Raw genomic sequence first — 12,861 nt, forward strand, 5'->3', positions numbered from 1 at the left:
GACAATTGCAAGCGATTTATTACCTTACACACTTGTTTTGCATTTTGATTATTGATTATAAATAATTAATTGTGTGAGTAACATATGCATAGGTATTTAGATGAACTGCAGGATTCTTTGAAAAAGGATAACAATGAAGTTGGACTCCAGGCGACGTCGTCGTTCTTTTGTGATGTCAAAAACTGTGAAATTGTCGTTGGGCAATGAAATATAAATGCCAAGTTAAATTGTATTTCGCCAGGACATCTCAGGACATTTTCGCTGGCGGCGTCTTCGCGTCTTTTGCAACGGAAGCGGAAATGATAATGCCATCGACGTGCATCCAAACATTTTGACGTTTTTCCGCCTGGCCGAAAACCCTTTTTGGGGGCGTGGCTGCGAGCCATTCAATCACGGTTGCAGTTGCCCCAGTTGTCTGCGTCACTTTATGCGAGCCAATAAATTTCATCTGGCTATCTGAGAGTATCTGGGTATGGGTATCTCAGTATCTGTACATTGATGGACCTTTGTTTGCCATCGATGTTGCGCCGATGGCTGAATGGCAAAGCTCTTGGCAAGAAAGAGGAGCTTAGCAACCAGTTTGGCGGCTCAAAAGCTCTGGGCATGAGGTAAGCGGAGCGATCGCAGCTCGTACCGCTCACAGAATCGAGCGTGAAGACTTGGCGAACGGTCGACAAGCGGACCGAGCAATACACTCCAGTGCCAAACAGAGACAGCCAGAGAGACAGTGAAAGAGAAAGAGAGAGAGAGAGAGCAACAAGTTTGCCAGTGGAAATTTTAGTAACGAAATGCAGTGAATAGCCAGTGAATGCAACAAACTGGCTCAAAAGTCGAAATAAAACAAAACAAACTCTCGAAAACAATTCAATACCCCCTCCACTATGAACACCAAGGCCGAGGCAGTGAAACAAAACGCTGAGTGAATCTAGTTAAACATTTAAAATCAAAACCAAAACAGCAACAAGTGAAAGAGCCAGAAGGAGACGGCCAGAGCGGTAGGCGCGAGTGAGAACGAGACAGCGCACTGAACAGCAGCACCCGAGACTTTCGCATCTGACGATTCGCATTTTGCATGCCGAGAGATACAGCTACGCTGGAGCTACAGATACAGTAGCTAGAGCCTGAGAAAATATCTGCGAAATACCATAATTGTTTGCAGCGCGACTCAGAAATGGAGTACGAGAAAATGTTGTACATGCCAGCCAGTGAGGTAAGTCGCGATAATGTATCTCTGCATCCCTAGCTGCTTGAAAACATAGCTATAGCTATAGAACTACATACATAGCTGATAGCCGATAACCTTTCGCCCGCCATTATCATCAGGGGCCACTCGTGTCGGAATATAGAGTATCTGTAGCTGTATCTGTCGCTTGGCACATTATGCGCAGTTCGGTGTGGCAGTAAAGTTGCCTCCGCGGCTTTTAATTAGCAGCGCAGCGCATCTCGTGTAGGCGGCAAAAGTATCTTTCGGTCTGCATCTTGCACTTGGCATCCCGCGAATGCGAATGCTGATGCGAATGCGTGTCACTGGGTGAGAGTAGCCCCAGTACCCAGTAAAGAGTACCCACTAAGTCAGCCAGTTACATTTGTCTTTAATTACAATAACAGCAACAGCAAAAGCGACAGCATCCGAAGCAACTTTCAAAAGATGCTTTCATTTTGCAAGAAGTGATTCTAAATGATTGTCAACTATGGCACGACAACAAACAGTAGCACAAACGCCGAGTAAGAGCTGCCATGTCGGCCTGAACTGGCATTTCACTCGGAAAGTGCATTCCGATCCAGCAGATACTTTTTGTTGGACCTACTTAAGCTCCATTGGCTATGTACGCAAGTCTTTGACGTTTGTCGCTGCTACTGCTGCTGCTGCTGATGATGCTGCTGCCAGCATTGCAATAAAAGAAAATACGGAAAATGCCGAGGAAAAAAAACTTGTATTTACCATTTTTGATTGATTTGATGGAAATGTGTCTCCGCGCTTTTCCAATCGCTGACGCTGACACAGAAGCAAGTGGCTTGGAACAGCGCTTAGAAATGCACTGCAAGATTGCAAGATTGCAAGATTGCCAGTCTGCCTCCAGCGGCAGCCACACTCATCTCTCATTATATTTATGGACATAATAAAATAAATACTACTGCCAACAATTATAAATGCAAGCCGCTTTCGCAGCTCAGCCACACTAAGCCGCGTCGAGACAAGACGAGTTGAGGAAAACTCGACATGACATAAATACTTCAACTTGTCAGGTTTTCTTTCCCTCAGCGCCAGGCCTTTCCATCGAGAATCCATCGAGAGTGGCATTTCTAAGTTCGCCCAGTCAAGGGCCATTTCCCAGCTAGCCAATCCTATTCCATCCTGTCCAGAACGACTGGTTATCAATCAAACCGATTATACAATAATAATCACTTTTTGGGTGTGGCTCCCAACTTGGCCATTGTTGTGGCACATGCACTCCACGAAATTAGTTTTCCCCGTTCCGAAAGAAAATTCTATCAGCATTTCACTCGTTTGTACCACGTCCTTTGAGACCCTGACAAATGGTAATTGTTCTTCTGTATGTTTCGCATTTGTTTGCAGTGTATTACTAAAATATTGCCACGGCAGCCTGTGGTTGCGGGTCTTGTCTTGCGGCTTCAGCATTGAATCTCGCCTGGCTTTTATGCAAATTGAAATGAGTTGGCTTCGCAACGTCTTTTATACGGAATAATTGTCAGTGCGTGCAGCGCATAATGAGTGCAGAAGGGATTGGATTCGCAGGGTTCAGTGCCTAGACATAAGCGCATTCCTGCCCAGAATGTGGGTGTGGAATGGGCCCAGAGTCCAGTCTCCCAGCCTGCACTGGACGGGTCGTAAGTGCCACTTGTGCGGTGGGTGTGTGTCTGGATTGTCCATCAGAAGAGTGTCCAAGTAGTAATCGGGCGGGTTAATGTGCGGCATACTGAGAGGTAGAGATCTTCAGACCAGGTCGTCGAAGTGGGAGCTTTAATTAGTTTGGTTAGCTGGCTAGTTGCTGGCTTTCCCAGGCCAGCGGACAAGACGACAAGCCGGAACATTCTGGGTCGTTACAGTTGCCAGACACTTGGCATATTAAGCAGGCTGCAAAGAATGCAGCATAATTGAAATGTTGCACCCATTTGAGATATTTATTAACCTTGCTGGCAGCCATTTATCTAGCATGAAATGTCGACAATTAAATGCAATGCAAATAGCGAAGAATGGCAAGCTGCAAGCAGAAAAGCAAGCAGTTTTGCCCCGTCACGAAGTGGCTAAAACCAACACCAAACTGCAAACACACACACAGATACGGGGACAAAAAGCTAGAGATACAGGGACAAAGATACAGAATAATGAGTGAAACAAACAGAAGGCAGCCAGTCGGGCGATGTAAAAATAAGCAGAAATAAGTCTTGTCTCTTTGACAGCTTAACCCACGCATCCGAGAACTGGTAGATGGTAGATGGTATATGGTAGATTGTACGTGGATGGATACCGCCGGGGGATTTGCCAGAGTATCTCTGTCGCTGTGTCCATGTGTGTGTATGAGTGTGCCTATGCTGTTGACAGCGCACTTCAACATGGCCATAGCCCCCTTGGCCCATCAGCCATGGCTATATGCTATATGCTATATGGTATATCCGATCCCGAAGCGCGCGAATAAAGCGAACAATCATTGAACAAACAATTTGACTGAAGGAACAGGGTAGTGAGGAGTCCGGGGTCAGACGGGCTTCGCTTGGCTCGGCTTGGCTTTTGCCAGCTCCATTGCCATAATGCGATTAGAACAGATTACCTGACAATTGTCGCCGACTGGGAGCTGGAAGGCAAGTGAACACCTGAGGTTAGCACCGTGCGGCATTAGCATAGTTTGTTTATTTAGTTCAAAGATACATATAAATTAATTTAAATATCACCTGGCCATAACTCAGCGGCATGTCAGCACTCAAGGCCTCCAAAGCTGCACTTGCAACTGATTATTTTATTATTATGGTTTTTATTTGTATTTTTTGTTTCGTTTTTCACTGGCCACGCTAAGAACGTGTGTACCCTTCACTCCAACCTTTTGTCTGCCTGCGATTCCGATTGCCTCAGATTCAGATACATATTCCGATTCCGAGTACGATTCTGGGGCTGGAGCTGGGGCTGGGGCCAACCAAGGTCTCCTTTGTCTATGGGCCTGGGCGCGCCCCGTGTAAGATCTGGTTAAATGGTTTTATACTTTATATTTTATATAGATCGGTCGTGAGTTCGCCTTAGGCGTTGGCCAGGCCATTCGTTCCATTTATTGTGGGGCTGTGCGGCTTATAAGGCTGGTACGACAATAAGCTGGCCCGAGTGCTATCTGATCGCAGCTTTTAATAATGCTTTTGTCGTTTTTGTCTTAAAACGTAAACTTGATTTTATTATTAGGCAAAGCCACCACAAGCGCACACAAATAAATATGCCACATTCTTGACAGTGGCTTCGACTTGTTCTAATGAATTTCATTCTGTTTGACTTTGGCTCTGAGCTTGAGTTAGCCACAAAAATCATAAAACTTGTTTTTCTGTTACTTTGTTTTTTGAGTGGCCTCGGCCGGGGCTCGGATGTGTATTTTCAATTTATTACTCTCTCTCCCCGGCACATTGCTCAAATATTATTGTTGCTAATTCGGCTAAGGGTTTTTCAATTTGCTGGCCCTAAAAGGGAAATCAAATCTGCCACTGCCTTTGACAGCGCCTCAAAATTTTTGCTTTCAACATGGTCTTCATATCTTTGATTTCGGATTTCTGATTTCAGATTTCGGATTTCTGATTTCCACATCGCCATCGATGGCTGTGCTCCGATTTGATTTTGTTTTGTCTTTTGTTTGGCCATTCGGGCGTTTTCTTTTGTTTATGCTGGAAAATGAATTTTTATCAGCCTGCTGGAATTTTAATAAATTCGGCATATTCGATTTATTTGCCTGTCGGCCTCTCTGCCCGCTTGAAATGAGTCAGCTTTGAAGTTATGGCATTTCGGATGCTCAAAATTGCTATAATTTAATTGGAATTCAATTCTTTTGGTGTCGGTGCGTGTCAGTCGACATGTGAGTTCCTCCTGACCATCCGATTTGGTTGCATTACTCACTGTTCGTGTTCCTCGATTAGAGTTTTCATCGAATCGAAACGAGTATTGAGTACTAATGTATCCTGTTCGTGGACAGGTGGAAAGTCCAGAACTTATCTTATTTCCCTTTCACAACAACATTGCACAGTACTTTACTAAACGATACGATACGGCACCCACACTCCAAGTCGTATCAATTTGGTGCCATTGTAAATGGCTTTAAAAATAGAATTGCCGGCTAAATGTGTCTACAATGGCGCTGTGGTTTTTCTAAAAATACAGTCCGCACCTGACAGCCACTTGGCAGAGCCGTTCCAAATCCTAATTGCTGCCGGGCCCATTGTTTCCATGTCCCGCCTTTGACACTCGACGCTTGGTGATCGATAACAAGCGAAAAACAAGCCGAAATCAACAATCTTGTGACGTAGATGGGTGCGGGTGCCAATGGTAACTCGGCATATCGATATGGCAGCATATGTATATAGCGGCGATTCCGAGATATTCTCGGCCCCGATCCCCTCCAGCTTCGCTGCAAACAAAAGCGTCTATTGACAGCCGCCCCATGTCCAACACGCCAATGAAATATTACCGGTCAAAAGCGTTTGGCCACAAAAAGCCTTTTGTCCGCATCTTTCTCTGCGGCACTGGGAACTCCGATTCTGTCAGAATCGCTGAGTTCTGAGCTGCGAGCTGCGAGCTTGTTTTCTCGGTTTCTCGGTTTTTGTAGAACGAGATTTAATTAAAATTTACGAGTACACCACATGATTCAGATCGCCGAGGTCTTTGTTGTTTGGAGCGAAGCAGCAGGAAATCCATATACTGGAATAACCCGAGTGATCTAATTCGCCCAGCTGCGAGGATGTGGGTTTGTCTAAGGGTAGGAGAATATGACACAGCGAATAAATCAAAGTCTGAGTACAAAATATGCAAATTCAGTCCGCTTTTATTGGCCCCCCAATGTGGGAATATTTATTAGCATTATTTTGCATTAACTATTTAGAGAGTCTTTCCCTCGAGCATTAAGTTCCAGACCTATTTTTTCGTTTTGAAAATTTATGAGGGTGGTCAGTTAATGGCCATAAAATGTAATGTGAGTGTGGCTTATATTTTCGATCACATTTAGTACCATAGAAGCCGAGTGTAGTAACTAGTTGACATTTTGCAGGCTGTCTGGTCCTTAATGGTCCATAAATGGCCCGTAGCAGCTCAATTTATTATGCAGTTTTTGTACGGCAATCACCATCTTTTTTATGGCCATTCGACTGAGTCATTGAGTGCAGCTGCTGAATCATGTCCTAAGTTTTCCTTGGTACTTCGATTCTATGTGACTTCAATCCCAGCTCGGATTCGGGTGAAGTACACGGCTGGGATATCGCTCTAATAATATGCAGATTACGCAAGGTAATCACCGAGTGCTGCGGCGAAATCGAAATGTTTGTGCTGCCAATTAGCGGGCAGGCGAGAAAAGCGAACTGAAATCACTCATACGCCCCGTTGTCGAACAATTAAAACACAGAAATTGTAATAACATCGTGACTAGTTAGAATTATGGCGTCGTCAAGCGCAGCCAATAATATTGCTGCCCACCGCCTCCCCGACATCTGATAGCTGAAAGCACTACTCGGAAAATCCAGTATGAGCTGTTTTTTATAATAATAAGCGCACAGCGCATAGCCATATTGACTATATAGGCCCCTCCTCCCCGGGGCCCTCACAAATCTGACTGCATTGCTTAATGAAAAACCAGTTTCTCGGAGGTAAAAATTGGTGGCGCATTCGGGCCATATTAGCATTGCCTTCTTTTATGACGCTGCCGTGCAAATAAATAAATAAAACTGAAAAAAGGCAAATAAATTCCTAGCCCAGACAGCGGGCTGTGGGAGGGATGGAGTCTGTGAAGCCCAGAGCTCGGAGAACGCTTTGATTTTGATCTAGTCATTGTTTGGCCGCTCGAAAAAAGTACACACCCCCTCGTCTAGGGGCCCCTGGGTTTTTTTCTTCTCGCAGCTGCCTTCTGTGGCGTCACTAGTCGCAAATCGCAACTTGATAAATGAGAAAATCAATGCCACTCCGAGCTTAGTAAGCCTCTTGCTCTTGTCTCGTCGGCTTCGCTTCCAGTGCCGCCATCATCGGTGGATAACTAAGGTTAAGCTCAGTTCCAAACTCACCAGCACTCAGCTCAATCAGAACCGAATCAGTAGCGAATCAGATCCGAAAATTTCCATACCTTGTCAGGTAGGTGCTGCAAGTACGAATTAGAAAGGCGTCCGCACATACGCAAAAATCCAGATGGAATCGAAGAAATAAAACTAATTAACTTTCATGGGCGTGATAATTAAGACAGGTGGCCGCAATTCCACATCTCAGATCGCCGGATAATTAGTGAAGTCCCGGCAAGATGGCGCCAGCAAAGTTTTGATTTTCAATTAGCAGCCTGGCCCTCTTTTTTGGGTAACTCTAGTTCTTGCACTTAGAGAAAATAAATCAAATCGCGAGCAATGGGTAAAAACATTTGCAGAGATACATTTCAAAGCAGGATACATTGTTGTAGAGCAAACATCTTTCACAAAAGATGTAGGATCACTTAAAGTTTTTAAATCAATTTTTTTAATACAAAATTGGGATAGCTTATATATATTTGTTACTGTGTATTTATCTTTGGCACCACTTTCTTTCCATCTCTGCAGATGCCTCACAGTCCGCAGCTGAAGCCACATCAGTTCCAGGCCCACACGCCGACGGATCAGTACTCATCCTATGCAGACAACTTCGACCTGTCGCTGCTGCCGCAGGAGTCCGCACCCATTCCCACCACAGTCTTCCAGTACAACGCCCCCCAGATCAAGGTCGAGTGCGCCTGGGACAGCCAGCCCATCCAGCAGCAACAGCAGCCCACTGCGCCCTATACCATCCCCTCCAGCCACCAGCTGATTCCACCGCCCGCCTATCCCCACAGTGCCTATCCCTCTCCGCAATCCAGTCCGCTGCAGTCGGAGTTCGCTGCCTATGGACTTGGTAGATTTGGCGGCAGCTACGACAGTCTAAACAGCCCATCGCCCTCGCTGGAGGCGGTTAGCATCAAGCAGGAGCTGCACATCCTGCCACCCTCTCCGCCGGAGTCCAACTGCGAGACGCCATCGCCCAGATCCTCCTGCGGGGAGAGCATCAAGGCCGAGCCCTTGGATGCGGACATCGAGAGCCTCATCGATCTGAACTCCCTGCTGCAGCAGCAGAGTCTACAAAGCCCACATAATCTGCAGGACACCAAGCCCGATCACCAGCTGCTGCGGGAGTGCCTCGAGGACACCAGCTTCCAGAAGCGCCACAACCTGAAGCCTCTGGCTCTGGAATCCTTCATCGGAGGCTTGGCCGAAGTGCGCGGCGACTTTGAGCCCGTCATTTCACTGGCCCTGGAACATGCCAAACGAGAGGCGGACGCCATCTGCGCGGAGCTGCAAATATCGCAGGGTGAGTGGGAAGTACCCGAGTCCTTCGGAAAGTATACTGTAACCTGAATGGTTCCCGCAGATCCCAATGGCTGGTCGCCCGCCCAGGTACATGCATGGCTCCGATCCACCTTGGCCCAGTTCAGATTGCCGCCGGTGGCCGATTTGGAGCTGCACTTCTGCGAAAACGGAGCTGCTCTGGCATTACTCAGCGAGGAGGAATTCGTGCGTCGACTACCAGAGGTGAGTCCGAAAGTCAATCACAGACTTTATTGAAGAGTTCTCACAGAAATCTCAAGGGTTTTCCAGTTGACTGGCAGAAGTCTTGGAATTCCATTGCTCCTACCGAGTTATAAAGAGGCTTGAGGTTTTGATTTAACTGAATATAAATTATTGGGTTGCCAAAAAATGTATTTTTAGCATTATAGATATAATGTGTGAACTGGTTTGATTTAAGGGGAGCCACTAGATACAGCACATATTATAAGCCGTTTTGTTAACGAAAGTACATTGGGGAGTTTAAAGTTCTAAACTTAAAGAACGGGTTTTAAATTGTCAAATGGAAGACAGACGTAAATGCAAATTTTAAGTGGCCAGTTTAATGATAAAATAAATTTGATATTAAACAAGTCACTTTGTCAAATTTCAAAAAAAGATGACACATAAAAAAGATTCCACTCAATGGACACACGGTTTGTTGAAGAAGGTAATTTCAAAATTCCACGAAAATAGAAGAGACCACCATATAGAAATTTCAATGACACCTAGACCTCTGATTGGGAATTGTGTAGAAACATAGGCAGGCCATAAGAAGTGTGACTCAAAATCACACGTATGACTTAACTGGGCGAGTGCCAAAATAGTTGGGCATATTACAAAATCGATCAGCACAAAGCAACGGGCCAATAGCCCATGGCATATAAAACAATAACACAATGCAAATGCCAATAGCAAAGAGCCAATATGCGGAGAGGCCCAATCAATGCGATTGAATTGAATTTCGCGTACGGGTCGAAATGGAATGGAAATGGCTAACAAATAAACAACAAAGCCAACGAAGAGCAAAACAAAACGAAACGATACCAAACGATACGATACGAAAACTAAAACGAAACAAGTTTCGTAACTGGCGTTGACGTCATGGCTGCCAGCCAGAGCGGCTTACAGGCCCATTGGAATCAGAAATCAGAAAGCAAAGCGCAAAACTACAGAGCCAAAGCTCAGAGCTCGGTCCTCAAAATCAAAAACTTGAAACCTGTTGCCAGCAATTAGGCAGAGCTGGCGGCTGGGCATCTATCTAAACTACTCCACATCCACACAACCCATTCCCATTACCATCCAGCGAGCATGTGCTCTCGGCTCGTCGAGAGTTTTGCCAAAAATATATCAATGATTACATTCGCCTAGGCTCGTTAGGTGCTGCTTTTGCTTTGGCAACCGAAGAGAGTGCAGCGAGAAAGGCAGAAAACAAAAGACTTAGGCGACGAACGCGCTCGACAACGAAATCGGAGAGCAGTCTGTCGCCAAAGAAACCAAAATTAGTAACCGTGGTCATGGCTGTAAAGGTGAAAGAATGTGTGAAGGTTGTTTGGTGAAACTGCAGCACTTGGACGGATGATTACGAGCCATCGTCGCGGCTCAGATGATTGTGCGAGGGAGGGGGAGGGGGAGGGGGAGGGGGTAAAAGAGGGGCACGAGCGGGACTGGCAGCACTCGAACTGAGCCAACGACCAGCAACGACATTGCAAGGTGAAAGTAAGTCGTCGCCGTTGTCTCTGGTTGTTGCTGCCACTACATACTATGAGCACCCATACTTCTTCTGCTGCTGTCGGTGCAGCTTTTGCACCATGGAGACTGCACATAATTTATGCACTTGGATAGCCCAAGAATTTCCAATTGATATGCCGTCTAGATTGCGAGCTGGTCAAGGATTAAGGCTCTGTACCCATTCGAAATGTCTCACTTTCGCCTCTCTTTTGCAGAGCGGCAGCACGCTGCACGCCCAGTTGGAGATTTGGAAGATGGCCTACGCCGACCAGCCCGCTCATCAGCAGCATTCCCAGCAGTCTGCGAGCACTGATCTCTGGCCAGCCAGCTATGCGATGCCCAATTTGGACCTGGACTACAACGAGGACAGCGAAGGTGCGTTCGATCAGTAGAAGACTATTTGCATAGACTTCAAATTGATTTGATCTTGGAAGTTTCACTAACTCAAATATACCTCTTCCACAGATGACGACGACATGGAAGCAGATGCACAAGTGGCACCTCTGAACGGTAGTTCCACTTCACCGCCCGCTACCAACGCTTCCAACGGCGGTACGGCCACAGTAAAACGACCGAATGGCGGGCGGACCGGCGGCGGAGGCTCCCACATTCACCTGTGGCAGTTCCTCAAGGAGCTGCTGGCTTCGCCCCAGGTGAACGGTACGGCCATCCGTTGGATCGACCGCAGCAAGGGCATCTTCAAGATCGAGGACTCGGTGAGGGTGGCCAAGCTGTGGGGTCGGCGCAAGAACCGACCGGCGATGAACTACGACAAGTTGTCCCGCTCCATCCGGCAGTACTACAAGAAGGGAATCATGAAGAAGACGGAGAGGTCACAGCGGCTGGTCTACCAGTTCTGCCATCCCTACAGCCAGTAGTTTAGGTTACAGGCCAGTTATTTATTGCTAGTTGTAAGTGGCACACCTGACCGACCCACCTGATCCAAGATCCCAGATCCGATCCGATCCGATCCAATCGATCCGCTGACTATTCTCGACTAGCCTTGTGGGCCTAGCGAGCATTAGTTTTAGTCCTTGTACATAACCACCCACAATCTTGTTAGGCACGAAGGTAAGTTCGTGCATCGATTAAGTTTGGCCCTAGACTAAGGTAAAATCCGCGTCCGCTGGCGAAGGTAAGTTCGCCGTGGCAGGGTTTTAAGTGACCCCCAGTTTCACCGCAATCGATCGTAGATCTAACTCTGATCCCGCACTGCAGCTGGTCATTCGGCTGCATCTGCGCATGTTTGACTTACCGGCGACATCTTTATTCAACTGCTGCCTGTCCACGCGAAGGATAATGGCTCAACAGGAGGATGTCCGGTGACTGGAGTGCATCCTGGAGCTGGACCGCCATTAGTAGTCCGAGGCGAAATTGGCCTGAAGGTCTCAGTGTCCGGAGCACTCAAAGCAAACAGTCACGATTGAAGGACCAACCTGACTTGAGCATCCTTCGCTGGCAGCATGAAGGTGTCGAGGTAATTTTAGGAACCATATATCTATGATATATCAAAAGTAAGTTCTATGAACAACTTATTAAGCGAACAAATGTTAAATAGTAGTTGTAAGGCGATTAAGGCTCGACTAGCCGTAGGTTTCCTTGAAAGTTTTTTCTCTTCCGCTCAACAAAAAAAAAAAAAGTTAAAAATCTTTCGACCTCGTCCGATTATGCTATATATCTCATAACTTTATCAATTATTTATTCTTTACCGGGTGGCGGTTCAATTTAGACGTATTTCGTTTCAACTTATTTTGATTATACGCAATTAGCATAATTCGTGCATAATTTTCTCCAGTTTCGTTTATGTGACGGGTAGCGAGTTTAAGTTAATTTTAATATTTATTCGCTGGCCCAGCCGAGCGGTGAAATTATGGAAAGTCAATTAGTTTTGCTGCTATTTGCATTAGCATTAATGCAGGCGCTTTAATTGAATAATGCAACGGCCAATTGGCTGCTTGGCTTATTTTGTTAACCAAATAGAACAGTTACCGTTTATAAAAATATTTATACGCATATTCCACACCTAATTAGGACATTGCCACCAGCCGCCTGCCTGGCAACTAGATTTATACACTTTACACTTTTTACGACACACCAATTATTTATTTATTTATTCAACTAACATATTGTCATGCTACACTATCCGATACGATAACGAAATAAAAATCACTGCAAAAAAACAATCGCCAATTACGCCCATATTTACACTAAATCAGTGCGGGGATTTCGCAACTGAAATGGAAATTAAAATTGAAACTGAAACTAGAATGGAAATGAAACCCATGGCATTTTGCAGTAATCGGAGGCGCTGCCCTTGTGCAGCCAGCAAAACATTTTAGATTGCCCTGTCTGTCAGTCAGTTGCTCGCTGCATTCGTGTGTGACCGATGCGATTTTCAATCAGCGAAAACTATTCCGCGCCGGGAAAATCATCGATGTTTTCCGAGAATAGATACATCTGTACATACACACACCTCCGTTCGAATGCATGCCAAATCGGGATGCGGATTATCGTGGCCCCATATTAAGTCGCCAGCGGTGCTGCCGATGCCTTTGCCGAGAT

The 12,861-nt window shown here is 46.0% G+C and overlaps 1 protein-coding gene across 1 annotated transcript; it reads left to right on the plus strand.

Moving 5' to 3' along the window:
• Nucleotides 1–647: 647 nt before the first annotated feature.
• LOC117144234 (DNA-binding protein D-ETS-4) lies at nt 648–12,479 on the plus strand. Its single transcript, XM_033309302.1, has 5 exons — nt 648–1,210; nt 7,774–8,554; nt 8,615–8,775; nt 10,515–10,674; nt 10,765–12,479. The coding sequence occupies exons 1-5, from the start codon at nt 1,172–1,174 to the stop codon at nt 11,175–11,177; spliced, it is 1,554 nt and encodes a 517-aa protein (XP_033165193.1). The 5' UTR covers nt 648–1,171; the 3' UTR covers nt 11,178–12,479.
• The last annotated feature ends 382 nt before the right edge of the window (nt 12,480–12,861 follow it).

This window comes from Drosophila mauritiana, chromosome 3R (genome assembly GCF_004382145.1).
Source record: "Drosophila mauritiana strain mau12 chromosome 3R, ASM438214v1, whole genome shotgun sequence".
Taxonomy (NCBI): domain Eukaryota; kingdom Metazoa; phylum Arthropoda; class Insecta; order Diptera; family Drosophilidae; genus Drosophila; species Drosophila mauritiana.

Coding starts and splice junctions, on each gene's coding strand:
- LOC117144234 (XM_033309302.1), top strand. CDS start 1,172: ATGGAGTACGAGAAAATGTTGTACATGCCAGCCAGTGAG. Junction 8,555..8,614: donor GGAGCTGCAAATATCGCAGG/GTGAGTGGGAAG, acceptor TGGTTCCCGCAG/ATCCCAATGGCTGGTCGCCC. Junction 8,776..10,514: donor TCGTGCGTCGACTACCAGAG/GTGAGTCCGAAA, acceptor TCTCTTTTGCAG/AGCGGCAGCACGCTGCACGC.